Source organism: Tigriopus californicus, chromosome 12 (assembly GCF_007210705.1).
Source record: "Tigriopus californicus strain San Diego chromosome 12, Tcal_SD_v2.1, whole genome shotgun sequence".
In the NCBI taxonomy this organism is placed as follows: domain Eukaryota; kingdom Metazoa; phylum Arthropoda; class Copepoda; order Harpacticoida; family Harpacticidae; genus Tigriopus; species Tigriopus californicus.
This window is the reverse complement of record NC_081451.1, coordinates 5593590-5618405: the sequence shown is the minus strand read 5'-3', so window position 1 is coordinate 5618405 and position 24816 is coordinate 5593590. Positions and strand designations below refer to the sequence as shown.

The 24816-nt window shown below is 39.2% G+C and overlaps 2 protein-coding genes across 5 annotated transcripts in view; one reads left to right on the top strand and one right to left on the bottom strand.

Annotated features, from left to right (window-relative positions):
* Positions 1–3065, top strand: part of LOC131891359 (uncharacterized) — an 83794-nt gene extending 80729 nt beyond the window's left edge. The window contains exons 2-5 of the mRNA XM_059240889.1: positions 847–950; positions 1021–1113; positions 2400–2609; positions 2804–3065. Of these exons, the coding sequence (XP_059096872.1) occupies positions 948–950; positions 1021–1113; positions 2400–2609; positions 2804–2965 (468 nt within the window). The 5' untranslated portion in view covers positions 847–947 and the 3' untranslated portion in view covers positions 2966–3065. The remainder of the gene's footprint in view (positions 1–846; positions 951–1020; positions 1114–2399; positions 2610–2803) is intronic.
* A 1196-nt stretch (positions 3066–4261) lies between these two features.
* The window catches only part of LOC131892043 (probable G-protein coupled receptor CG31760), a 38295-nt gene continuing 17740 nt past the window's right edge, over positions 4262–24816 (bottom strand). For 3 of the 4 annotated variants that reach the window (XM_059241768.1, XM_059241769.1, XM_059241770.1), the window contains 16 exons: positions 24193–24355; positions 22194–22248; positions 21946–22027; positions 18648–18836; positions 18163–18397; positions 15212–15323; positions 14962–15094; positions 13852–13936; positions 13715–13783; positions 13543–13652; positions 11980–12115; positions 8192–8270; positions 7566–7704; positions 7391–7496; positions 6447–6743; positions 4262–5131 (listed from right to left, as the gene is read on the bottom strand). In XM_059241768.1, coding sequence (XP_059097751.1) covers positions 4637–5131; positions 6447–6743; positions 7391–7496; positions 7566–7704; positions 8192–8270; positions 11980–12115; positions 13543–13652; positions 13715–13783; positions 13852–13936; positions 14962–15094; positions 15212–15323; positions 18163–18397; positions 18648–18836; positions 21946–22027; positions 22194–22248; positions 24193–24355 — 2485 coding nt within the window. In that variant the 3' untranslated portion in view covers positions 4262–4636. Of the gene's footprint in view, positions 5132–6446; positions 6744–7390; positions 7497–7565; positions 7705–8191; positions 8271–11979; positions 12116–13542; positions 13653–13714; positions 13784–13851; positions 13937–14961; positions 15095–15211; positions 15324–18162; positions 18398–18647; positions 18837–19415; positions 19603–21945; positions 22028–22193; positions 22249–24192; positions 24356–24816 lie in introns of those variants that run through there. The other variant, XM_059241771.1, reaches the window with a different exon arrangement.

The window sequence follows — 24816 nt, the reverse complement described above, 5'->3', positions numbered from 1 at the left end:
AGTGGATTAATATACTTATATGAGCTACTTTTCATAATGCACAGTTTTTTTCAAAGTTCGTCCTTGTGTTTTTTAAACAATGAAAAACGCAACTAGAAGTTTTGGCATTTGAGCATAATCTTTTCAAGTGTAGTGGAAACCACCGTGGCTAATCATCGTTTGGTGACTTGATATTTATTTGTGTAGCCATTCGTTTGGACATGAACCACTGGAGTATGGACGGGGATGGTAAGGTTGAAAATTAGCAACTCCAATTCGAGTCAATGAATTAAATTCTTCTTCAAATAAGGCTGGCCCCAGATCCCTGCGATGGCGTATTTCAAATGTCAGCTCAATCAAACTACTCGGTCCAAAGTTATGCCCTCTCAAAGTGCAGTACATAACAGAGCACAGAATGAATGACTTACTTAGCCCTCTTCTGGTAATCAATTACGCTCGTACCACAAGAGGGCTAGTTCGTTCATTCATTGAAGAGCTTTGTAGTGCCTTTTGAGACGGCATAACTTTTGATCCAGTCGCTCGATCAGGCTGAAAATTGAAATGAGTAGGGTAATTTTGTTTATTTTGTGTTCACGGCGAGTTGCCTTGCTTGTAATGATTGATCTAGATTGGTCAAATTCGATTGATGGCAATTTTTTTGCCTTGATATCTAAAGTTGTCATGAATGGTGTATCGTTTTGAACGTATCTTCAAGCCTCTTCCTTTTGTTGGCCAAACAGCCGGAACAGATATTCTGATTCACCTCATTTTCTCTTACGTTTTGAATTCATTGACTGTTCATGTTCAACCATGAACGTTTTCACAAGTTCAATGCGTGCCATGAAAGTCAATTTCATCATATTGCAGAAGAACATGATCTTGGATATGCTTGATCGCACACCTCATAAGTATGATGCATTCATGAATGTCCTTCCAATCCCAAGTTCATTTCTACACCAAGCCTCATCATGGTAAGACCCAAGCTTTACTAATACCTTATAGGGACAAATGTCCCTTATAATCCAAGGGTCTGTTTTCTAGATCAAATGGATGCTAATACGATTACTGTTTGTGGGAACAGCTCTGGCGAACACATCTGCTGAGGGCCACAGGCAGCCTCGTTTCTTATTCAGGGTAAGACAATGGATGAAAAAGTGATCCTTCCCTTTCTGTTTATCACAGTGAGTGTTGCTGTTGTTCATTTAGAGCTGTCATAGGTGGGCATAAGTAGTGCAATTGGAGGTCTCTTTTTGTTTCATTATTTCCAAAGTAATTTAATCTTCTTGCACAATTACACAACTTTTGCCAAACAACCTAAACGATAGCAAATGGTTTTTTTTTTTTATTTTCTTCTAAGACTTGTGTACTTAAGAAGTACCAAAAGTGAATTATGATTGGAATGCTTCTTTGCAAAAATGAATTGACCGCTAGTTGCCTGCAATTGATTTTAGAAAAAATCTTACAATTTTTTTCAAAAATGCTCGTCATTAAATCAAAAGTTGAACGGTCCGCTTTTTCAAAGTGAAAGTGCGGAAAGAAAAAAATGTACTTATATTTAGTACAAACTAGCTGTCTACAGTTAAACCCATAATCGCAGGTTTCTTTATTGCGGTATTTTGTATCAACACACGTGCTAAAAGTAATTATTGTCCACTGGATTTTCCACTTCAATAACTAATTTCACCTTAGTTCCATATTTTGATTAGTCAGTACTTTGTTTTCCCAACACCAATTTTAACACATCAATATAAATTAAGATACAGCATTGTTGCCCCCAATTTTGTTTTCCTCCTTTGACTTCTTTTGTCCAAAACTCCGTGTTCGATCCTGGATTTCAACTTTTAGTGATTATGTGAAAAGTTGCAATCCTCACGAGAGTGCAGGTTTTGCCCTAACCATCGTTACAATTTCCCCAACGAGAGCTCTTGGTAGAGAAATGACACTCCAAAATCATTCTGGTCACTTGACCGAAGCTTTCATCGTCAGAGAGTTGAAATTAAACTTTGGATGTACTCAGATTCAGATTCTTGATTCAGCACAATAAGTTAATAGTTGGTTTGACTGCCCTACTTCGAAAATCGTTTAGAAAAGGCCTGTTGGGAGTGGCGCCTCTTTCCGTAGAGCTCTAACGGCTACTTTTATAACACATTTTAATGCTATTTATAATCACACGATATTGAGCAAAGGATACTAAAAAAACAACAACTTCTTCGCAAACAAATATAAGTCCAAGATTTAGAGTTTTTTATTGATGCATCAGACCAATCATTTTACAAATAAGCCGTATCAGCTTGTGCAAATAGTAATTTAAGAATATATCATTTTCATTCGAAGCAATGGAGCCTTTTTCCATTGGCAAAAACACTGAGCTAGTAATTTGGAACACCAAGGCAGGTTCTCATTGTTTTCTTTCCTTCTAGACAACCATCACAACCACGTCCACTTCCATCGTGTCCACGTCCACCGCCTGCTACACGACCACCGCCTCGTTATCCACGCTCTGCGCCCGACGGAAAAAGCGGGCTTTTCGAATCAGTCAAGAACCTTTGGAACACATTGCTAATGTCCGGATGATTGAACCTAGTGCCACCATTGCGATCCCGGCTTCAAGCGCCGCAGGTTCGGGCGAGGTAAAAATGATACGATGATAAAAATTCAGACTCTAATTTCCTCTGGGGGGAGGGTCTATCCCATGAGACCTTTGTATTTCTAATGCTTTGCCAACCAATCAACCAACTGATCAGTCTGTCAGTCAATCAATCAGTCGTCTGTATCAAGTTTCATTCAACTCCGATACCAATTGTTACTTTTTATTCTCTTGCAGTTGGTTTCGTCCAAAAGCTCCGATCGCGATGCCAGATTCCTTCAGTTCTATTATACCACGTCTACCATCACGTCAACTGTGACCAGCACCACCGTGACCAGCACCACATCATTCACTTTATTGAATTGTTTGCCCAGTAGCTTTGTGTACTCACCTTGTTGATACGCCCAAAGTCTTTTGTTATGAATGACCCCTGTTTGTGAAGCCATGATGACTTGAGAGCCCTTTGCTATGTGCCAATAAAACTTGTCAAACAAGCAAATTAGATGGGGGATCATGTTTTGGAAAGGAACTGGAGGGTCCAACCGAGATCGATTGTTATAGTACTTTTCATACATATACGGTACTTAGTCAATTTGAAGGATTTGCTTCAGATCTCGCATAGCGTTTGCTCTAATTCCCAGACTTTTAGTTGAGTTTTCCTTAATCAATAAAACAAAAGGAGCAACTTGTGAAAAGGAAAAAAAATCATTTAAATTACTTAAGATAGATCAAAAAGTGTCACTAGTACTTGAAGTAATGTACTGACATGAAATATCAAAAATATCCAGCAGATGCTGAGTTCTCAGTAAAGAATCTGAGAAAATTCCAGTTTTATAAATGCAATATTTAAATACTCCTAATTAAATATTGCATTTATAAAACTGGAATTTTCTCAGATTCTTTACTGAGAACTCAGCATCTGCTGGAAAACTATTGTTAAGACAAGCAGTTAAAAAAAACAGGTCAAATATTATAGAGAGATCAAACTTTTCAATCATATTTCTTGGCAATTAGTTTAAGATACAGCAGAAGGATTTTCAGGTCAAATCAAGTGCAAAATGTAAATCTTTAAACGCAATAGATAAATTACGTTGAAAACGTAATTCAGAGTATTCGTAAAATCTATGATTTCTTGTTTTCGAACAAGTTGCCTTTTTAAAGGTTATGAGTGAGCTACATTTAAATACGTATCTTGATAAAGTTTGGTGCTTTTCTTGCTTTAGGAAAGACAATACGAAACTAGAATTCTTGGCACTTGAGAAACCTCTTTAATAGTGTTTTGTGTACATAAAACACCGAACTAGAGAATTTCAATGCAATATTTTTCAAGGTAAGAACGAGGGTTGAACTCAATTCTGAAACTCGGTCAAAGGAGGAAATCAGTAAAATTATCCAACGCATTTCGTTAAAGGGAAAATACTAATCACGTACCCACTTTGTACGAAAATTTGGAACTTGACTTCAAAGTTCGATATTTTCTTCACAAGTGTCTTAAATGAGAGTGTTTTTTTACAACATTGTGTCTTTTTTAATTTGATAACAAATTGCATGCACATTTAAAGTACAACTTTTGGAACAATATCAAACATTTCAGACTGAAATAAAGGCTTTGATACGCTTGAAGATAATTGCTCTCTTGAATGTCACCAACATTCAAGCTCAAATGAGGACTAAATAAATGTCAGCTTGCTGACACAATGCCTAGGCCAATAAAAAAAGAGCTAACAACTATAAAGTGTCAATTGATAGCCGGAAATTGGAGACAAGGTCGTTCTTTGACCAATTGGAAAACAAACGCTTTAATAGTTGACGTTTTCATTAAATTTCCTGCACCAAATGGGTACTTGAACAGAATCAATCCTGGATAGCCTTCTCACCCACACTTCTTTTTTTTGTGGGGAGGAGTTCCACGGTCATAAAAGTTAAAAAAAAGCATTGAGAGTCTTTCCTAAAACCTTGCTTCCACCACATGGAAAGAAGTATATTTGAAAACTTGTCGTTGGTGTTGACTAGAAATGGGATATTATTGATAATAAGCACCGCGATGCCCAAACTGCCCTCTGGTTCCTTCTACACATTCTTGCCCTCCTGGATCAAGTTTGGACACGTCTCCTTCTTTAAATGCACCAAGGTTGGCCTGCTTCCTTTTCCATCTTGATGAGCCATCAATTCCAAAGGGGACGCCATGACCCTGCCCGAGGGCGAGGTGACCAGATAGGTTTCCACACTCGGTTCCAAAGGGTTCCCGGCTCTCTCGAATTGGGACGAGATGAACCGGGGAGCCGCAGCAGGGTCGCCGATCGAGACTGACCTGATTGGTATTGGCTGGGACGACCCATCCATGTTCTCGACCCGCCCTGATGGATCACCCGGCAGACCTCGATTTGGCGGAGCAAACGTTCCCAGAGATCGTCGATTATCCGCTTGGAACTTGTGAACTTGGACCGAGCACGAACTGGAGGCTCGCAACTTGGGGTGGGGTCGATGATTACGATGGGCCGGGCCCCCTAGGGACTGATTGAGGGAGAGGGTTCGATGAATGCTGGCCATGGACAGGGACCCGTTCTGGAAAGATCAATGAGATGGATGGATGGATGGATGAGGGTGTTGTTCCAATGGAACCTGATGCTCAAGGGAGAGGGGACCATTTGCCATTGGCGGAGTGTTGGTGGTGGTTATCCGCCGTTCCCATGGGAAATGGGGACCTTTCTTTTTGATGGGCTACTGCTGTTTGACTTGAAGGAAAGATAAGATACAGGAGTTGTCACGTGAAATCGAGAAGTCTTTCAAAACTTTGGAAATGGCAAGATTTAATACACTGAAATGGAAATGGAAACCAGTGTTTCGGTAGCTTACTTCAATTTCAAGCTCTCAAATTGGAAAAGGCAACACTGCTTGGAAATGATTTAATGAATAACATTTGATAACTGTGCCAAAAGGCAAACTTGTAGGAAAAATCCAATTCAAGGAATAGATATAAAGCAAAATCTTTACAACATAGTCTGGCACAGAATGAAATTCCGTTTTGGATCGACGCCATTCAACACTCCGCTAGGGTAGAATTTGAGTAGGTTACGTCCAAGAAGTCCTCCAAATAAATGGCAAGTTCGATGAGCATATCCAGTTGAAGTTGGGTAAAGCCTTTCAAATGTGTGTTTGGATATATCGCACGTTTAAGTCCAGAGATAGCATCACGATGCTAACCCTGTACAAGTCGATTGTTCAGCCGCATCTTGAATATGCCTCTCCCATTTGGGCTCCAATGAGTTCAGCAGGTTTGCAAAATGTCGAGCAAGTCCAAAGATGTTTCACTAGGAACATCACAGGAATGAGAGAGCTCTCGTATTGGGAGAGACTAAAAAAGTTGGTGCTGTACAGTGTTCAGAGAAGGTACGAAAGGTATCTGATACTAGTACGTCTTCAAAAGCATCCATGAGCTTTGTCCCAACCCAGGATTTAGGGTCAATTCTAGTGACCATAAAGGCTTTCATGTTCGTTTTGAGAGCACCTTCAAGTCCTCAAGGATCCAGGCTAGTTCGAACAATGAAGTCCACCTCTCTTCTTTCTCGGACAAATCGCAGGGATTATGGGGGCGTTGATCCTGTAGCAGGATTTGAGTCAGACTTGGACAAGATTCCTGATTAAACCTGTTTTCAAGGGCTAGCCAGATCTAGTCTGTATCAGATATTATATGAATTTAAAGCTAATTGAGATGTATCAGGTCTTTTCATTTTGAAGTGTTGGGGATTCCATTCCCAGTAGCGGTAAGGCAGTCAGCAAAAGACAATGGAAACAGTAAAATCTCATTTCCTCAAAGGCTCAATTGGTTCAGTTCGTGGAGCAACTCATCCAATCTTTGAGCAAGTTATTCTTTTTGTACCTGGAGGCAAGTTTCCAGGTTCTGCTGGAACAACTTGGTTGCATTTTCTTCGGAAAAATAGCCCTCTTTCTTGTTCTTGATATGAAAATTGGCCGTCAGCATCCCCACAATTCTGAGATACTGGATTTGCGAGGCCAATTTCTGGATCTCCTCCTTTAATTCCTCGTTTTCTAAGCTTAGATCCTTAGGCTCGTCGTGTTGATCTTCCACTGGAATACTGAACATACAGGCCGAATTGCCTTTGGCGCGGAGTTGGTCGTCCAGGTCATTAGCAGTCCCCTTGGCCACGCGCCAGAACTGCAATTTAAATCAGACCGGTGCTAACTAACCTTAATAACAAGGGGAAAACCCGTTTTTAAATAGAAAATAGAACCTGGTTACAATATGAATAAGTTAAACAGTGAAATGAAAAAAATATTTCATCGAAATGCTCCACCCTATTTTTTGACCACTAGAGGTTGTTCAATGACATGTTTTCAATATGCCTTTTGACTCCAATCTTGGTTGAAAAAATGTTTCATAAAACACACAAAAATAGTAGAGCGGGCTCTCAATCATTGATCAATTTTCGGTGTTATTCCCTACGTTCATCATTTTCCATCGCATAGTAACAGGAGCTTAGGGGGTCTTTGCACTAGGGTGGAAAACCAGAATTGCATCCGGTTTGAGGAATAAAGTTGAACTAGTGCTGGGGCGAGTCCAGCAGAGGCCTCGAGTCTTTCATTGTACTCAAGTCGAACCAAAACTCATATTGGGAAATTTAAACCAAAGAATGAGATTTCTTTTCACAAATCCGAAATTGAGTCTTTAAGAAAGGACTCGGACTCGAGTCTGGACTCGCCTCATCACTAGCCCCGCTTCCATGCTCAAACCGGATTCAATCCTGGTTTTCCATCCCAGTGTAAACTTGTACTTTCTCGAGTGAGATGCAAGTGGTCGCTTACCTTGGTTCCCAGAACCAAAATAATGGTGGTGCTCGTGCTCATCTGGGTTCGTAAGAATCCCAAGAAGTATTTCATATCCGGTCCAGCGTGAGGGAACAGAAGTACACTGCAAAAATATTGGCATTGATTATCGTTGAGAGTCTTCCCGCAAGAGTGGCTATCCTCTCTAACATACTGGATGGAAACCATCACCAAATTGACGGTGGCTATGTTATAGATGGACCATCGGATGAGTTTGGCCTCGCCAAAATGGGTCCGAGCCTTCCGGACACTGACGCAAACCCGTACTCCCCAGAGAAGGAAGACTAATTCGCCTAGAATGAAATGGGGACAGGGATTAGGCCAATTAATTTCTGGACAATTCCTTCTAACTAACAGGATCAGCCTTTTCATGGAAATCGACAGACAGGGGAAATAAGTATTTTCGCCCAACCTGGTCTGACTGAAATGCGGATGCTCTTCCGTCGAGAATACCAGTTAGTTTTCGAGAAGCAATGCAAATTTCCCACCTCTACTAGCACCTGATAGGTATTAGGGCACAATTTGCACTGTGATTAGACAAAATACAATTTTCGTTTGCATTTGTCACCGAAAAAATTGAAAATGCACAACGGGTCATAATCACGATTTAGAGTTTTCTATCAGTTGTTATGAAGTGGTACCAGTCGTAAAGAATGGCGGCAAATTTGATTTCATTTTGTCGTTTCCGTCAAATTTCCAATAGAGTTGAGGAAGCAAAATGCGAATTCGGGCCAAACAATTGTAAAACTGGTCCACTAGTGTGAAGAAGGACTCCTTTACCTGTGGAGAGGATCCCATCCCACCAACCAAAGTGACATTGTTTGAATTTGAGACCATGCGAGTCCTTGATAAACACAGCCTGAAAATGAAAGACGGAACGAAATCTTGAGATACTAACCGGAAAAGTAACTAATTGAACATGTATAATTCAACGGTTGAAAAAGTTCGGTAATTACATTGAGGCAAACTTTGGAGCGAGGTAATTTCATCTCCATAACTCAATTAACGGGATGTTCAAAAAGCCCTATCAAGTTTCCAGACCAATTCCCAAACACATTTTGGCATTTTTCTACCTCAGAAAGTTTTATTAAACAATTTTTATTTTATTGCTTTATAGTATTTTAGCCCACATAAAAAACTTACATGCCTAAAAACATTATTAAAACTATAATTTTCAAGAATATATTCAATGAAAATTGCGAGCACAATTAGTTAGCACTTGATTATAAATTATGATATCATCTATCACACCACTGCTTAGTTACATGGTAAGTAATGGTCCAAATTTCATCGTCTTTAACGCCAAAATGCCTCTGGTATATCTTATTCAATTTAAGAATTAACATTTTAAGACTAGAGCTGGCCCCAACCATGCTCCCAAAAAATTCCCACAGAAAAGCAAAGTTTTGACATTCTAACCGTTGAACTTTGTGAAGAGACTTGTTAGTGTTGCACGGGGACAAATGTAGAGCAATCAAGCATAGCAAAAGTATGAGGTCTTGAACTATAGTGGGTAATTCTAAATTCGTGCTAAATGCAACAGAAGAAAAATGCTCTGAACACAAATGGCAAATAAGATATTGGTTTAAATGCCTCCCGAACAAAACGCTCCGTGAAAATCATGACTGGAGACGGCCAAAATATGCTCTGAAGAACTCTGTTTTATCCCATAAACATATACATAAAAGAAAGTCTAGATACGTCAAAATATGCTTTAAAACATAGCATATGCATAAAGGCTTGTCAAAATATGGAAAAACTTGTAAAATGCAAAAGGAATGATCGCGGTTAGCAATCACGATTTTGAAATAAAAAAAAGGAGCAAATGGCAAGTGAACAGAACAAAACATTAATCATCAACTCAAACAAAGCCAAATTCTATTGCGTAATCTTTTGCTTTCATTTGCGAGCTCCTCCTAAGTTTATCTTTTCTCTCACAACCATTGGACAATTGCTTTCATCATCAGCACAATAAAATCTTAAACAGTCCAGCTTGGTCACAAGCCCATTGGTTTTAATAGACTTTTAGCATTTTTTAACCAAGTACCGCTAGGTTTGGTTGGAGGGTTGAAACTTGCCTTAAATTGAGGCCGGCCCTCACATTTTTTCTAGGTGGGGTTGGCATATTAAAAAAATGATTCGTTAAGGAAGGTCAGTTGGGCGAATCATACCGAAGATCTCTCTTTGATTAGGAAATTGGACGAAACACTGCTCCACATCTCCTCACTTAAGACTTTCAATTCCAACGGCTTGATTTGAACTAAGACATTTTTTTGATTTACTTGTGCCGTCTTTTAGACCATTCAGGTACAATTTCTTCATTTGTTGCAAAAATATGGAAAACAGTTTTTTGCCTCAGTTTAAAGCCAAAACAGGCATAAAATATACAACAAAAAAATTAAATATGCTTGATATGCAACCAAACCTGTTTTAGGCCAGGAAACGGATACCACATATTTTGGCCGTCTTTAATCATGACGGAGGTTTCGGTAAATTGGTCCATTCATAAAGAACATATGCCACTCAACCTCACATCCATTGTCGAAAAAAAAGTTCCTTTCGTTTGGCTGGATTTAAAAGTGAATTATTTCAGCTTTTAGAAGTACTTCAAACAAAATCCAATTTCTTTTTGTGAATCTAGCCAAGCACGGTAGGTGAAATTTGGGACCACAGTAAAATAACGGGTTATTTGAGAATGCAAGTTCAGAGAGGAGTTGTTGCGACATTTTTGTGTTGGATGGGTCCTTTTTCCTTCGGATATAGGTACACGCTTCTATGTACAATCTTCCAATTCCAATACCACTGCTACTTTTCAGTGAATCAACTTACCCAATATTGGAAATGAGTCCCTCATGAAAGAAAGCGTTTTCAGGCTACGAATTATGTAAATACTGTAGGCCGTGCTTCAGGCCTTGAACAAAGTGGAATTACTGTAAATCCTCTCAAAAATGTGTCTCCAATCTTGAAGGTTCGACAAAGTTCGTAACTGTTACCCAATGTTCGGGATTTACATTCACCCCCTCAAGTATATTCACATTAATGCAATAACTTTTTGAAAGGAAATAGGACTCATGAGAATGGCAAATCAATATTGACAACTTATTTAGCAGTGGCGAGAAAAGGGCGTTCATAAATTTGAGTTTGTGTCTTTCTTTCCCATCTTTTTAGACATTAATTGTCACTATTTCAGTCCACTGAAGCTTATTATTGATCAGTGATAATAGAGCTACTTGGATTAAACGGGTGATCAGTTGAAAATCGCTCAGAATCGTAGCAACTCCATCTGAGTCCTTTTTCAGAATATGCTGTTTATGAAACAAATAAGACTTTTTTTTTGTCAATTTAAATTCTATTTAAAAGCATTTACTTTAAAGAGGTTCGTTCAAAAATCATGTCGTCACAAGCTGACCCAAACGGAACCGAAAGTTCGAGAAAATCCAGATTTTGAGCCCAAATCTGGTCAATCACTTTTTTTCGTTTGGTATTTTTCATGTGCTTTTCTAACCCCTACAGGGCATGTAATCCCCAGTACTATTAAAATGAAAGGTTATAATTCGACTTTTTATTACCTTGCAATCTTTATATGATATTAAGTCTACCAACAAATTTGAGTTGGTAGACCGAGCTAGTCCTTGAATGTAAGGTTGATCTGGAATGCTATCTGAAAATTTGTCCAAGTCTGACTTGAAAGATGCTACCGGATCAACAAGGCCTACGTATTTCCTGTATTAGTGAATATAGATATATAGAGTATATAATATTAGAGGGAAGCAAATAAAACAATGAAGGAGCCCAAGAAAGAGGAGATGTGGACTTCATTGTTCGAACTAGCCTGGATTCTCGAAAGCTTGAAGATGCTCTCAAAACGCATATTATACATTCTACGGTCACTATAATTGATCCTAAATCCTGGGTTGGGACCAAGCTCGTGGATGCCTTACACAACGTACAGTATCAGATACCTTTCGGACCTTCTCTGAATACTCAACAGTCCCAACCTTTCTAGCCTTTGTGACCTTATCCTGACGAACTTTTAAATTTGTAGAAGAACGATTCATCCACAGACATTTCGGCTTATGCTATATTACGAAGTTTTGAAACATTGGTATAGGCCAAAAATTTATGATTGACGATCTCTCTCTCTCCCGAGAGAGAGAGCCCAACCCTGTATGATGTGAGGTCTCCAAAAGAGCGCATGGTTAAATGACATTTCAGAACCAACACTCGACAACCTGTTTGCATATTTAAAGACAAATCCTTTATTTATCTTTCTTGGTACAGGTGTCAGAATTCCCGTTTCATTCCTCCAACTACGGCATCATAATTTATATGGCTTACCAAAACAGATGGGAGCTCTAGCATAAAACGCAACCTCTGCGAAAAGATAACCAGTCTTTAAACTAACAAGCAAGAGTTCATTCAGAAAGATGATGTGTTCCATTTGCAATAACATGCACAAATCAATAAGGGACCATGTTCCATTCCTGTCCCCCAAATGACACCCATTTTTCAGCAAATGGGTCGCTTCGTGGTGGTTTACGAGGTGCTTCTTTACGACATTGACCTACCTGCGGTGGATCACTGACGGTCCACGAGCAAAGATAAATGACCATAACCAAAAGGATGGGGAAGAACCATTGGAGTAATTGGTTATCCGTGAGTTTGAGCTTGTGTGCCGATTTTACGCGATACGTCAAACTAACTCTGAAATAAAAGAAAAACAAAACCAGCCGTGAATCATGAATTTCTTGTCTCAAACGTGGATCATTTCAGACTGGCGATTCATATTATTCTGGGACAATAGTTCAATATCGGAAGGACTAAAAGAGAAATAAGCCAATAGTTGGATGTGATCTTGAAGTCTGAGATGAAATGTTAAAAAAAGCGACAATAAAGTTCTTCCTTTCCATATCGACCAACGACACCAATTAACATTAATCCATCCAGTCCAATAACCTCGTAATCATAACAAAACAAGTGTCAGAAAAGGCATTTTAACAAGTGAGGTTGATCATGCCATCGGAATCGCTTAATTTTTGTCTCATTGTCGATCAACTTTTGCCATCTTTTTTGGTTGTTTTGCGGACATGTTCAAAGTTCAGCATGATGTCCTTAATGCCTTGATGTGTGGTCAACCCTTGGCATTGATCACAGCCTCCAGAGAGCCCCCCAATCCAGGATCCCATGGGTTTCAAGTCAGAACGTCACCCTGAATCTAGAGGAAATGGAGCTCGGTCAAGAAGGGAATGGCAAGAGTCGTTCGGCAATAAGGCAAAAATAGTTTGATCAAAAAAGCCAACGTCTCACAAATGTTTCATTCAATTGCAAACAAAAGGTTCTTGCCAATTCACTCAAGAGTGTAATCGTTTTTTGAGACATTTTTTGTTGTTCTTGATCTCGTAATTGATGGTTTGGGCTGTCCTTACTTTAGTAGTGGTGGATCGAATCAGACAGAACTTGGACTCGAATCCCGTAAAAGGCTTCGAGCCCAAAGACGGAAAAAGGGTTAGAGAATTATTTCAGCAGTTTCAAGTACTGCTATAATTGTAGAAGACGTTTTCTAGCTTAAGTTTGAGCTTACGATTGGAAAAATATAGAAATATCATCTTTTTGAAGATTGAAACAAATGTCGTTTAAATTCAAGTCCACTGTTATTCAATGATCATGTCTTTTTTCACTGTGCCCCCTACCAATTCTAAGCGTTTTCGTTGCATTTTGAGCCATTTCATTTTCAGAATATTTGTAATATTTATATGTTTACAAATGCCCTCCCTGTCATTTTTCAAATGCTTTTTTTGTTTCAAGCTCAATACAATGAAACAAAATATATAGCTTTTCTGTCAAATGTAGTTCAAATAGCGATTAAAACATTTTTATCCATCTTAAAAACAACCAACTTCAAATCTGCACCCTGAAACACATTCAAAACCTAACCGGTTTTTGAGAATATTTTTTCCCACTTTGATCATATGGGTAAAACACGATTTGTTTTTAAAGGATCTCAATTTTATATGCTATTAGGTGGATGTGTAATAGTGAATGCGAAATTGGGCCTTTTTATCTGATTTGAAGTCCCATAAGTGGGCTTGTTATGACAGTACACACAGTACAACCCAACTTTTCTCACTTACCTCCATGTTTTCATGAGAAGAGCGCTGTAGGTGACCAGGAAGCCCATGTTCCTGGTCCATTTCGTTGCTATGCAAGTCGGCATGTTCAAGTACGGAAAGATTGCCACCATCTGGAGAGAACGAAAAAGAGGCATAATTGACACCCCGAGGTCATTAGTGGACGAAAACTGACCTCCAAGTACATGATGGCACAGCCAACCAGGGTTATGCTGAGGAACATGGGGCTAGCGAGTTTGAAGACCTATTCGGTAAACACGCAAAAAAAGGATAAACGGAATGACAGTTGAATTATGCGTTCCACCGACTCACTTTGTACTTCCGAAATTTGAACACAAGGGGAATGAAGATGAGGCTGAGAAAGACACACAGAATAGAGATGACAAGGAGGACCCACCTGAAAAGGCCAAGAAGAGTCCTTTCATTTCAAATGCATAAAGCAAGCCTTTTTCTCAAGTCTCCATTGCTCGCTTTTGAGAGAGGGTTATGAAAAATGCCCATTCTGAACTACTCCATTTATCGCTTTTTATCATAAAGAGGAAGACAAAGGCCAGTTGAGGCTGGCTCGAAAGTTTGAAGAAAGCTCTTTGATCCTTAGACCCAATTTGCGGCCTTTTCTTGTTTTCTAACCGATTGGTAAGCTCCAAAGGCAGTTTCAGTCCTTATGAAATTGCAAAACTTTCCTTGAAACTTTCTACCGGGTGAGGCAGAGATACCTTTCGGTCGTACAAAGAGATGCCTTTTTTTGGTTAAAGAAATGGGCCCTTTTATTCCAGCTTTTCATTAACGAGACTACTTGTTTTATTCTAGTTTGTAATGGTTAAAAAATCCGACAATTAACGACGCCTTTAACTATCTTAGATTTTTAAACAAACATGAACATAACAATAAGTTCAGCTTAACTTGCTTAGCAATTTAAAAAAACCACACAGTCATTTTCTTGTTTTTCGTCATTGAAAGGGAGATTTCTCTCTCGAACAACTAGAAAGTCACTACTTAAAATACAATCAAATGAGACAGGTGAAAGTCGCTAAATGTACGTAATGAGCGTTCTAAGTTTTCTAAATGTAAATCCAATTCAAAGTCATTTTAAAGCCGAAATCCTCAAGTCCAATTTCTGTTTTGTTTTAGAAAAAACATTAAATCATATTTGAGACATTTCATGTTTAGAGGTATTGGAAGAACAACTTCGTCCATGGCTTAATGGACTAAGATTGCTATCTAGTTCTTTAAAAAGACATACTTGAGCCCAAAACTTTCATCGTGACCTAATCAGTCTGTTTTTACCCAAAGGACCGATTTGGCCAAATAAATTTCCTCCTTTGGATCAAATTCATTGATCCCAAAAGCCTTTGAACACTGTCAAGGGAAATGTGCTTTTTTCGCTGCCTCACCCTGCAAGAGATTGCCAGCATATCTCACCGGAACATCCAGTTGTAATAAGCCAAGCAAGGCGAGGCATCCAAGCAGGTGGCGCAGCCTTCGGCACAAGGCTGGCATCGGTATAGAAGATCGAAAGCATCCGAGCCTTCATGCAATTTGTCATTCCATGCCACTGCAAAGCGAACAAGACCCGAATGAGGGCAAATCAAGTACATTCATACGTACACAAGTACAGGGAGGATGAGGATGAGGAGGAAGGCGCATTGCACAACCAAACCACTCGACTTACCTTCCACCAAGCTCCCATTGAAGGACAGGCTTCCCGTTGCGCCAAAGAAGCCCGATTTGCATCGGCAAAAGTATCCACCTCGAGTCCATCCGTGACCCGGATCGAAAGAGCACTAAAACGAGTGAGAAAGCCCATCATCAACCTCCATCATGGTGTGCACGGCAAGAAATGAAGGACACCTCCCATTAGAATAAGTGACCTTCGACGCTTGTTTTTGATGGTTTTTGATAAGGTCTAATGTGACGCTTGTTTGATGACTTGACATGCCAAGCTCTATTTTCCAAATGGAACCAAATCGTCATGGTTGACCTGAAGGTTCCTGGTATACCTAAATCGATTCATTATGTTCTTCTACATATAATTAGGGTTTATGGAAAAACAGAGGTAGGTCGGCGAGCTAGTAAAAAAATGCTCCTACCAGTAATGACGTCACTATTCGCGTCCAAAATGGTGAGAAGTACATAAAATGCATTTCTGAAACAGACTACAACTCTTTGAATGAGTCAGTTCTCAGTATAGAAGTCGGGATGGTCAGCGATGTAAGGAGACCACTTTTGAGAAACATAGAACTACTCTCAGGGGTGAATATCCATGTCTGATATCCCAAAGTCAAGGTGAAATTGGGGCTGTGGGATAGTTAGATCAAGGAGGGATGGTGACTAATGGAGTTAAACAAAAGGAACGTTGGAATCCAGAAACACCATGCAATAATAGTCCTTTCCATTGTCCTCTCTCACTCCTTTTGTTGAGGACAAAGAAATGGAGAGATACAAGAATACGCTCTAAGATACCTAACTCCAACACGGTATTTTTGGCTTTACAACTTATCGCTGATCTATTCAAACACTATAAATACACCACCAACACTGTTGAGAAGCTTTTCAATTCCTATAAGGGTAAAGTTACAAACACTTTTGAAATCTAAATAAGGATAAATAGAGAGCTATATATCGCATACTTGTGGCATACTAGCGACTTTTCATCATTATCTTTCTTTCATTCAATTGTTTTATAAAGTTAATGTAAGTTTAGTAAAAGTAATGATATGAAAGTCAGTCACCAAAACTTTTGAAACTATACTTATCCTAGAACTATTTTGTTGGACATGGTGATTGAAAAAATGTGTTGGCGCGTTATCAAACATACAGTATACGCATGCCTATCTAATTCCTATTTACATATTATAATTGTTCGGAATTTTACCGACAGAGGATTTGAAACGTCTCCCAGAAGAGTTGGTGGCCTATTCAGTGTGTCACAGTACTTGGGCAATAACTGCTCATTTACTAATCTCTTGATAAAGTCTGGCATCTTAGAGCGTATTCTCTCGTTTCTACGTTTGTTTGACTGCACCTAGACGAAGTAGAGGGCGCTTCCTCCGCTCAATAAAAAGGACTATTGGGAGTACTGGTTGTTTGGGTCTCGGGAGTGGCGATTTGACCCAAAAGGAATGCAAAGCTGCAGCCACCATGTCCGGCGACGAGACTTTTTTTTTAAAGACTAATATAATAGGCCATTGAAGCGGGAAAAGGAGACGACGTCATGACCATTTTTTGGAAGGTCACTAGAACTTTTGGGGCTGAATGGTTCTTCGTTAAAGGATTGAATTATATTTCAAGGTCGTTTATCGTCGAAAAAAAAAGTTTATCTAACAAAACGTTTTTAACAACTGTCACATATATTTTTCAATAACATGCATAAAAATGATTGAAAGCCGGAACAAGCTGTTTTTGGAATAGTTTTTGTTACGTTTAAGTTTCCTATTTTTCCAATGTTTCATTTTTGAATCCATGAAAGAGGTTTTTTGTCTAATATTATGAGTAAAATTTTGATTCATTGTATTGAAAAGTAGGCCACTGCCCTCTCAAAAAATGGTGATGGCTCCTCTGATAGTTGCTACTTACATGATCCAAACAAAAAAAGGCATCCAGTACTAGGCAATAAGGGCTTTAGTACAAAAAACCAGTACTATGAACAAAGATATTTCTTTTAATGATTATTGACGCTGTGAAAAGGACAGAGTTTCTTTTCTCAGCAGAGAGATCTTTAGGCCTACTTACATTTGACAATTCAACTTGTTATTGAGAGCCTTGAAATATTGATATTTTGACCTTCGAATCTATCTCGTGGCATATCAATGATCAAAGCATCATAGTTTCTACCCATGCATAATGTTCTTCAGACAGGTAATCTTGAAATGAATTGTATATGCTAAGGCAATTGTTTCTTCCAAAGGACTCCGATTTTCAAGCATACAATTTTAACTCTCAAGAACGCAAATGAATCCAAGAATTATGCTTGGAAACATTATTTAATGCGTCTGTGTTCACGAGTGGGTGGAAATCAAGGATCAAATTTGACGTTTGATTGTTTCGAGTCAACATCATGCCTTGATAACTCGTTATCACTAAAGAAATCTACGTGTCAATGGCCGTCATTCTCTGTGTATATATGTTATTCAAGTTCGGTTTTCAAAAACTTTTAGAGAGGCAAAGTTCTTGCAAAAATACCTCCTATGTTGTCCATTATCTTAGGTTACGATCAAGTATCCCCTCTTGATCAAGAAGCGGAATCGATTTTCGCGTTGCTGAGGCAATTTCAAGTTCAGGATATCGAATGTCTTTTTGCGACCTCGGCCAACCCTATCGATGTCTAATCACTTGCCAAAAAACGAGTGTTTACCAACAACTATCTACCGCTCAAATGTAACCCAATCTTTGATTGGGTCCGTGGAACACTCGATTGAGTTCCACAAGGAACTTTGTCACGTCACTCTTGACAGGGGATGAAGTAAGTAAGAAAGGAAAGGATGACGTCAGGGAAGTTTTGAGAGGTGTCATATTCCTTATGCGGGACAAAGAGCAATCCTGAGCAATGCAGATCTTCGTTGCACTTCTTAACTAACCCATGAGGCTATGAGACATGTAAGATAATGGTTGTGCCTATCTCACCGTGCTGGTGTCTCTGTGACATTTATGAGTTCCATGGAAGTGATTAATCACCCGCCCAGATGTCCCGGGAACCGAATGATCCTCAGCATTCTCACGTTCTGCTTTTTCATCTTCATCATGCAACGGCTTGGAATCCATCAGATTCCAGCGATGATCCCCGGAAGCCGTTTCCATCCCACATTGATTGAGATCCAAGCCAGACAAAAGTCGATCAAAGACTATTAAACCACTTGCACTGAAATCACACACAATATTTCATGGGCTTCTATGTGTACTCATTTTGGGACCCGATCCGTGGAACAAGAAGATTTGAAGAAACAATTGGGAACACGTAATCCCTCACTCTGCGGTAACCAACGAGAAAACACACCACCTCGTAAATGCTAATGTGCTAATGCAATTTGGCTCCCATCTCCAAATGCTCGTGTTCCATGTTCCATTTGAGGCGAGTCGGAGTATGAGAAAATTCGATATGAGGATCTTACTTGTGGATCAAAGTGGTCGGATCGATGGGAGCAATGAAGGAGATTGACCAGGCGACCTTTTGACACGAGAAATAGGGATAAGTCCACCAATTGGAAACATTTCTGGATCTGGAGTGGGGATTGACTCCATGCTTAGATAACCGTCTGTCTAAGATGAAGTTGTCCGACAGCCAAGAATAGGAAGCAGATCTAGAAGGAGAGGGAGGAAAACAAAAAGTACTTTCTATCACATCACGGGGGTGTTTTTATAACAAAGATGAGAATGAAAGAAAACAAAGCTGAGGAGTTGATTTCCTCATTGTGTTCCTCTGCAACTAGAAGCGCCCTCTGACGGACTTGCTTTTTGATCGTCCATGACTGGATTCATCCTTGATGACTCGCTTCAAAAAAGACTATCTTGTGCAACTGAATCAACAAGAAATAGCTATTCTTTTCAAGGCATGTTCATGCATTATCTCTTTCCCGTTTTTAAATCTTGAATTGAGACCCCTTTCTGCACTTTTCATCAAGTCTTGAAGAACCCATTTTAGAATCGAAGTCGACAACGAACAACTGATTCAGCCTCAGTATGAACCATCATGGTCAACAAAATTGGCTTAAGATATTCGCTAACTATTACATTTTTTTTCAAATGAATCATATTCTCATTTGGATGAACTGAGGAATTGGATTAAACGACAGCTAAACCATTTTTTGCCTTACATTTCTCATCATTTCGCATGTATATTAAAATATGAAAAGATAATCACTAAAATTATACTGTTGTACATGTCATCATCAAGCATGTTTTTCAAGTTTTCACTGGATTGTGTTCATCAGATTCCTTGATTGGGCCTGCCGATGGAGGATTAGTTACTAAAGCAAGGCCCATCAGGCCCTTTACGCTACACAAAGCAAAAGAGAGCGAGCAAACTAAACTTCTGGCGACATGCCATACGAGTTAGGTACGTAGGGATGTGTTTCGATCCGGAAGGTCAGCATTTTAGCTGAAAGGACCTCGGTTAGGGCTCCCATTACAAGCTAAAGAGAGTACAATATCAAAATAAAAACTCCTTAAATGAGTGGCGAAACGCGACCCTGCCGTTCTAGGTCTCGGAACCAGGGCTGCTTTAAAGCTCGTTCCTGATCTTGGGCCTTCATTTCTGTACCATTTTTCCTTGGAATGGGAGCCCTACCAGAGGTTCTTCAAGCTAAATAGCTGATTTTCCGGATCGAAACCCAACACTATATAGATAGAGGCACCTTGGGCTGATTTGCGCCTTGTTGCCTGTGGTAGACGTTTCATAAAGAAGGAATAATTTCAGGAGAATGTTGCATCGAATTGAACTAGTTTCCTCCACATGTTTGCACACTTCAAAATCACATTGAGGGCGGATCTTAATCATTCAAAAAGGGTTAAAAAATCCAGTCTTGGCATTGCTAGTGCGCAAACTGCTACTACAGGCACAGCAGTCCCTACAGTACGTACAGTACAACCCAGCCTTTGACTTCTAATATTGAAACACTTCTTCTTCCTCGAAATGCTTTTATGCCCAATTTGAACAGCTCATTAGTAGTAGAGATGCTCTAAGAAGAGATACGCGAAGTTGAGTATACGTCATCAAATTCGACTGATCGGATTGGCGGCCAATTGTCAATAAACATGAGCTTTGTTTGGACACCTTCCCAACATCAGGATGTCAGTCACGTCTAAAAAGAGCTCACACGTTTGTTTGTATCACATAAAAAGGCAAAAAGCTATGAATGGTTTATGACAACTTTGGTCCACCATAGGTTTAACCAACTTATTCCACAGGATTAGGGCGTCATTTTTTTTTATCAGAATTGCATTAGTGAGGTATTTCTCAATAAAATGTAATTGTCACACTGATCTCTTGCATGCTGACAGTATCAAGTTGGACTAAAGCGCTTCACAAAAGAGAGTACAGCCATATTTTACAAGTCACATTGTATAGTTTACTATTCATTTATGCTTGTCATGATAGTACTCTTTCTTATACAGCGCATCAACTGAAAATCTGTTTGGAATGTTTTGAATTCTTCGGATCATTCACATTTTTGAAGTGGAGCCACTTGCCAAACCTCGCGCGTCTCTGCATCCAGGGTCCCTAATTAGCAGTGCACAGGTACAGGTTGTAAACTGAATTTCCCTATCATTTTTCTCTATCTGCCACTATGCAGGAACCACTTAAAATATTGACATTTTGTAGGTTGTCCCTGCTCTATGTGACACGCCATGAATGAAAAAGGATGATTGTAGGATTCTGAAGGATTTTCCGAGGATAAATCATGCTCATTGGAAATGGCATATTTGGTCGAAACTAGCTCACAAAAGCTGAGAAAAATGCTCTCTAGCTTGGACAATGCAAATCACTTGTTTTGTGTGGTGTAGGAAGGCTTATGTTGTCAAATTTGTTACTGCAGACGCGTCCAATACCATTCACCATACTAATGAATTTAGTTATCTGCCAATCAACGATCCGATAAGAGAGAATCAAGAACGCACTATCCTTGATCCTCTCAACTTGCCTCAGCAACGAATCCAGTTGCTATGGTATGTTCTCCGCTTTCTTCTCAATAGCAACAGGGTTGAGAACAACTTTGCTCCCCATCATCACACGCTCTTCAAAGTCAGAATTATCTCATTTTTTAGTGACTAAATCCCTAGGATACATGCTTGTACGTTTTATTTTAGTAAACAGGGGCCTCTTATTACAAGAACAATCATCCTCTTTCAGGTTTGATTGAACGTGTGTTCCCCAACATCTAGCATGAAATAATAAAAAAAGTTGGCAAGTATCCAGAGGGGAAAAAGTGAGTGCACTGGAGAACATTTCTGCAGATCTAGTAATCCGTCCAGATCTGGACGCAAATGTGCATACGAACTGTACACAAATCACCTTTGAGCCACAAGAGCCTTGTTCAATCACATTTCTTTCATGTTTTACCCCTTTGATAGTGTAGGGATGTTGCCCCATCAATGAAGAAAATGAAGCTAGTTCTACTAGATTCAGATACCTACTACCATTATAGATTATTAAAGTCCAGCAAAGACGATTGAGGAATTGGAGTTTTTTTGGACATGGGCTCATTGGTGTACGTTATCAAAGTTGAGCAAAGCAAAGCAAATTTTACAAAGTAAGCTGAAGTAGTGGAGCTATTTTGACATATTTTCGTATCAACGTGTTCAATTTTTGTTTGTTTTCCTAGCTCTATTATGACATACAAGGTAGACATGGTAATGAAACGGGGTACGAGTAATTTGTATAAAGCAAACACTGACTCGAAGTATTCTTACCTATCGATAAACCAAGGCATTGATCTCAGATCATCGTTGAGAGGTTTATCCTCGAAATGGATTTTGTTCGGATTATTAGGTTCTGAAACGGAAGTCGATCCAGGTGATGTGTTTTGAACTGCCTCAAGCATATTATGATACGAACTTTCAAGTACAAACTCGTCTGATGAGCTACTCGGAATCACTTGAAATGATTTGTTGTCAGTATTTCGAAGCTTGGAGCGCATATTAACATCGAATTCACTTACCGGAACTCCTAGTCGCTGAAATGGCCTTTTGGCTGTCGAAAAGAACGACATGGACCTAAAAGCATGAAAGTGCAAACCAAGATCAAGATCAAAATAAGATTGAGCATCCTTTGTAATCAAATTTTAAGGTATCAAGGTCTTCTTTCTCGGGCTCCTTCATTGTTTCTTGTGCTTCCTTCTAACATTCGTAAGGAATATGTAGGTGTTGTTGAATCGGTAGCTTCTTTTTCAAGTCAAACTTGGACAAATTTTGAACTAGCCTTCCGGATTAACCCTACATTCAAGGACTAGCTTGCTCTGCTTACTCAAATTCGTTGGTCGACCAAATATCATATAAAAATTGAAAGGTAATAAATAAACGAATTATAACCTTTCATTTTCATTGTACCTGTGATTGCATTCTCTGTAACAATTAGACAAGCCCGTGAAAAACTAAACCAAAAATAGATCGTATGTAAATCAAACTGTTAATGATCATTTCTTGTTGCCTTTTTTTAACAACTAGAGGAAGGGTTCTCACGTTTTCAGTCTTACTTAAGAATAGAAATATGTCTAAATATTCACTTTTGACGTACGAGCACTAAAGAAGAGAATACCCCCCATGTTGTTCCGATACGTCAATAAAGAAGGTTCTTTGAAAAGGGCTCGTATTCCATCAATGTGGCCCTTTAAATGGGCTCATGGGAAAAGAACGTTGTTTCGATAGGAGACTGAGCCTCATTTGGCTGCCAATGGCATTTTTGAACCAAGAATCATCTACCATTGGTTTGGGAACATTGTCAATTCTTTTTGCCTTTTGGTCCTTCTCTGTTTTTGTCTTCCCTTTTCAGTAGGTTAACACCTTTACTTTTTCCCCCTTGCGCGACTTTTTTTCCTTGATTAGGGACTACTTACTTTAAAGGGTGATCGAATGAGAAATAAAATAAATAAAGCTCCTTTTGCTTGATCTAGGAATTTTGGGTTGCTAGTTGTATTTGTGGCGATTTTTGGCCAAATGAGCAAATTGTAGCTGTTTTCTAGTTTCATTACTTTTTTTCCAAAAAAGGAAAAATCGACATACTTTATGACTTTTTGAAATATATTGCTAGATCGTTATAGAAATGAAGAAATCTAACAATGCGTTGCATGACATGTTTTTTTTGCAACAAAGAAATTCCCTTGCTGGCATTGCCATTTTTCGGAACTTCCAAAAAGTACTTTATCTGAAAGCATACATTTGATGAACCAATTTGCTCGACATTTTGTCTCGATAAGCCCAAAACTCTGTCCACAGGGCAGTATAGTAAAGAAATTGCAGTATTTGTTTCCTTTTTTTTCGAAAAAGGAATGTTAATAGTTGCATTTAGAATTGATTGAAAAATTGAAAAGATCCAAAATTCGTTCCTTTTTCGACCGCCGACGCAACTTTAATTTTATCGTTTTCCTTCTAACCACCGAGGAAAACTTGAAGCTCTTGGGGCCAACAGCAATATATAATCATATTAAATCGGCAATGTGGTTCTTGCTGGATTTTACTTTAAGCCACAAATCCTTTGGGTTATTCGATAATATTTGTAAAAATTTGCTCCATGGATTGCATTTCCCTTCTGTAGATTCGGCATATCTTGAGAAAAAATACCCATTCTATTTATCAGGAAAGTGGAAGTATACTAATAATGTCAAAAAAGTCCTGAAAAATCAATCATTTAAAATTTAGGAAAAGGAACTGTTTCTAGGTACGCCATTCCACTTTTCGGACAAGGAATGGTTTTGTGAACTGAGTTACTCATTTTTCCCTTGGAAAGAAACTGGAAGTGTACACAATCCGTTCCTTTAAATGAGGAACAACTAACGCCCTTATCATATGGACAATCATAAGTGAAAAGAAGCAAATCAGTCCTGATTTTGTACGAGACTAACTAACACGAACTAAGAAAGCGCACCCTGGTGGTGTGACTATAACCCATTGTTTACTTACCGATGGGGATCATCCGTGGAATCGAGTAGTTCGTTCACTTACCTTGTCGACATGATCATCTTCCAAAAGCAATATTTTGAGCATGGATCGGAGAAGGGCCTCGTCCTTCAATAAATATGGACCATGCCCAAGAAAGCGTGACATGAGAACGAAATCGTCCGGACGTGTCGAGAGTTCCTTGATCGAGATGGGAAAATGGACCAACCTGGAGTTTGAAAACTCAGATTTAGCCTCATATCCAGTTTCCACGTTAAATAACGGTAAAAAAAACCCTGCTGATAGACACGTTGAGGATCGAGCTCATGAATCAATAACGTGATTAATCTTCAATGGATTGCGTTCCCCTCGGTTGGAACCAACCTGTCACTTTCCCCGACTCGAGGGTGTAAAAGTTGGAGCAGCAACACGTTGCGTGGGATTTGGAATGTTTATGACTAGTTCTAGAACTCCGAGGAACTTATTCTTGTGAGAGTTCCTTTTGGTGGATGGAAAGATTCTACTTTTACGAGAGAGACCCATGGAGTTCTAAGCACGTAGAGGAATCCTCCTTTTCTTTGGATAATCTCTTTTTCAAAGCTAGATACACCAAAAAAAAGAGGTTCATGTTCTTTTAAAAAATATTGCTTTTATATGTAGTACTGGCATAATGATGCCTTTCGCAAGAAT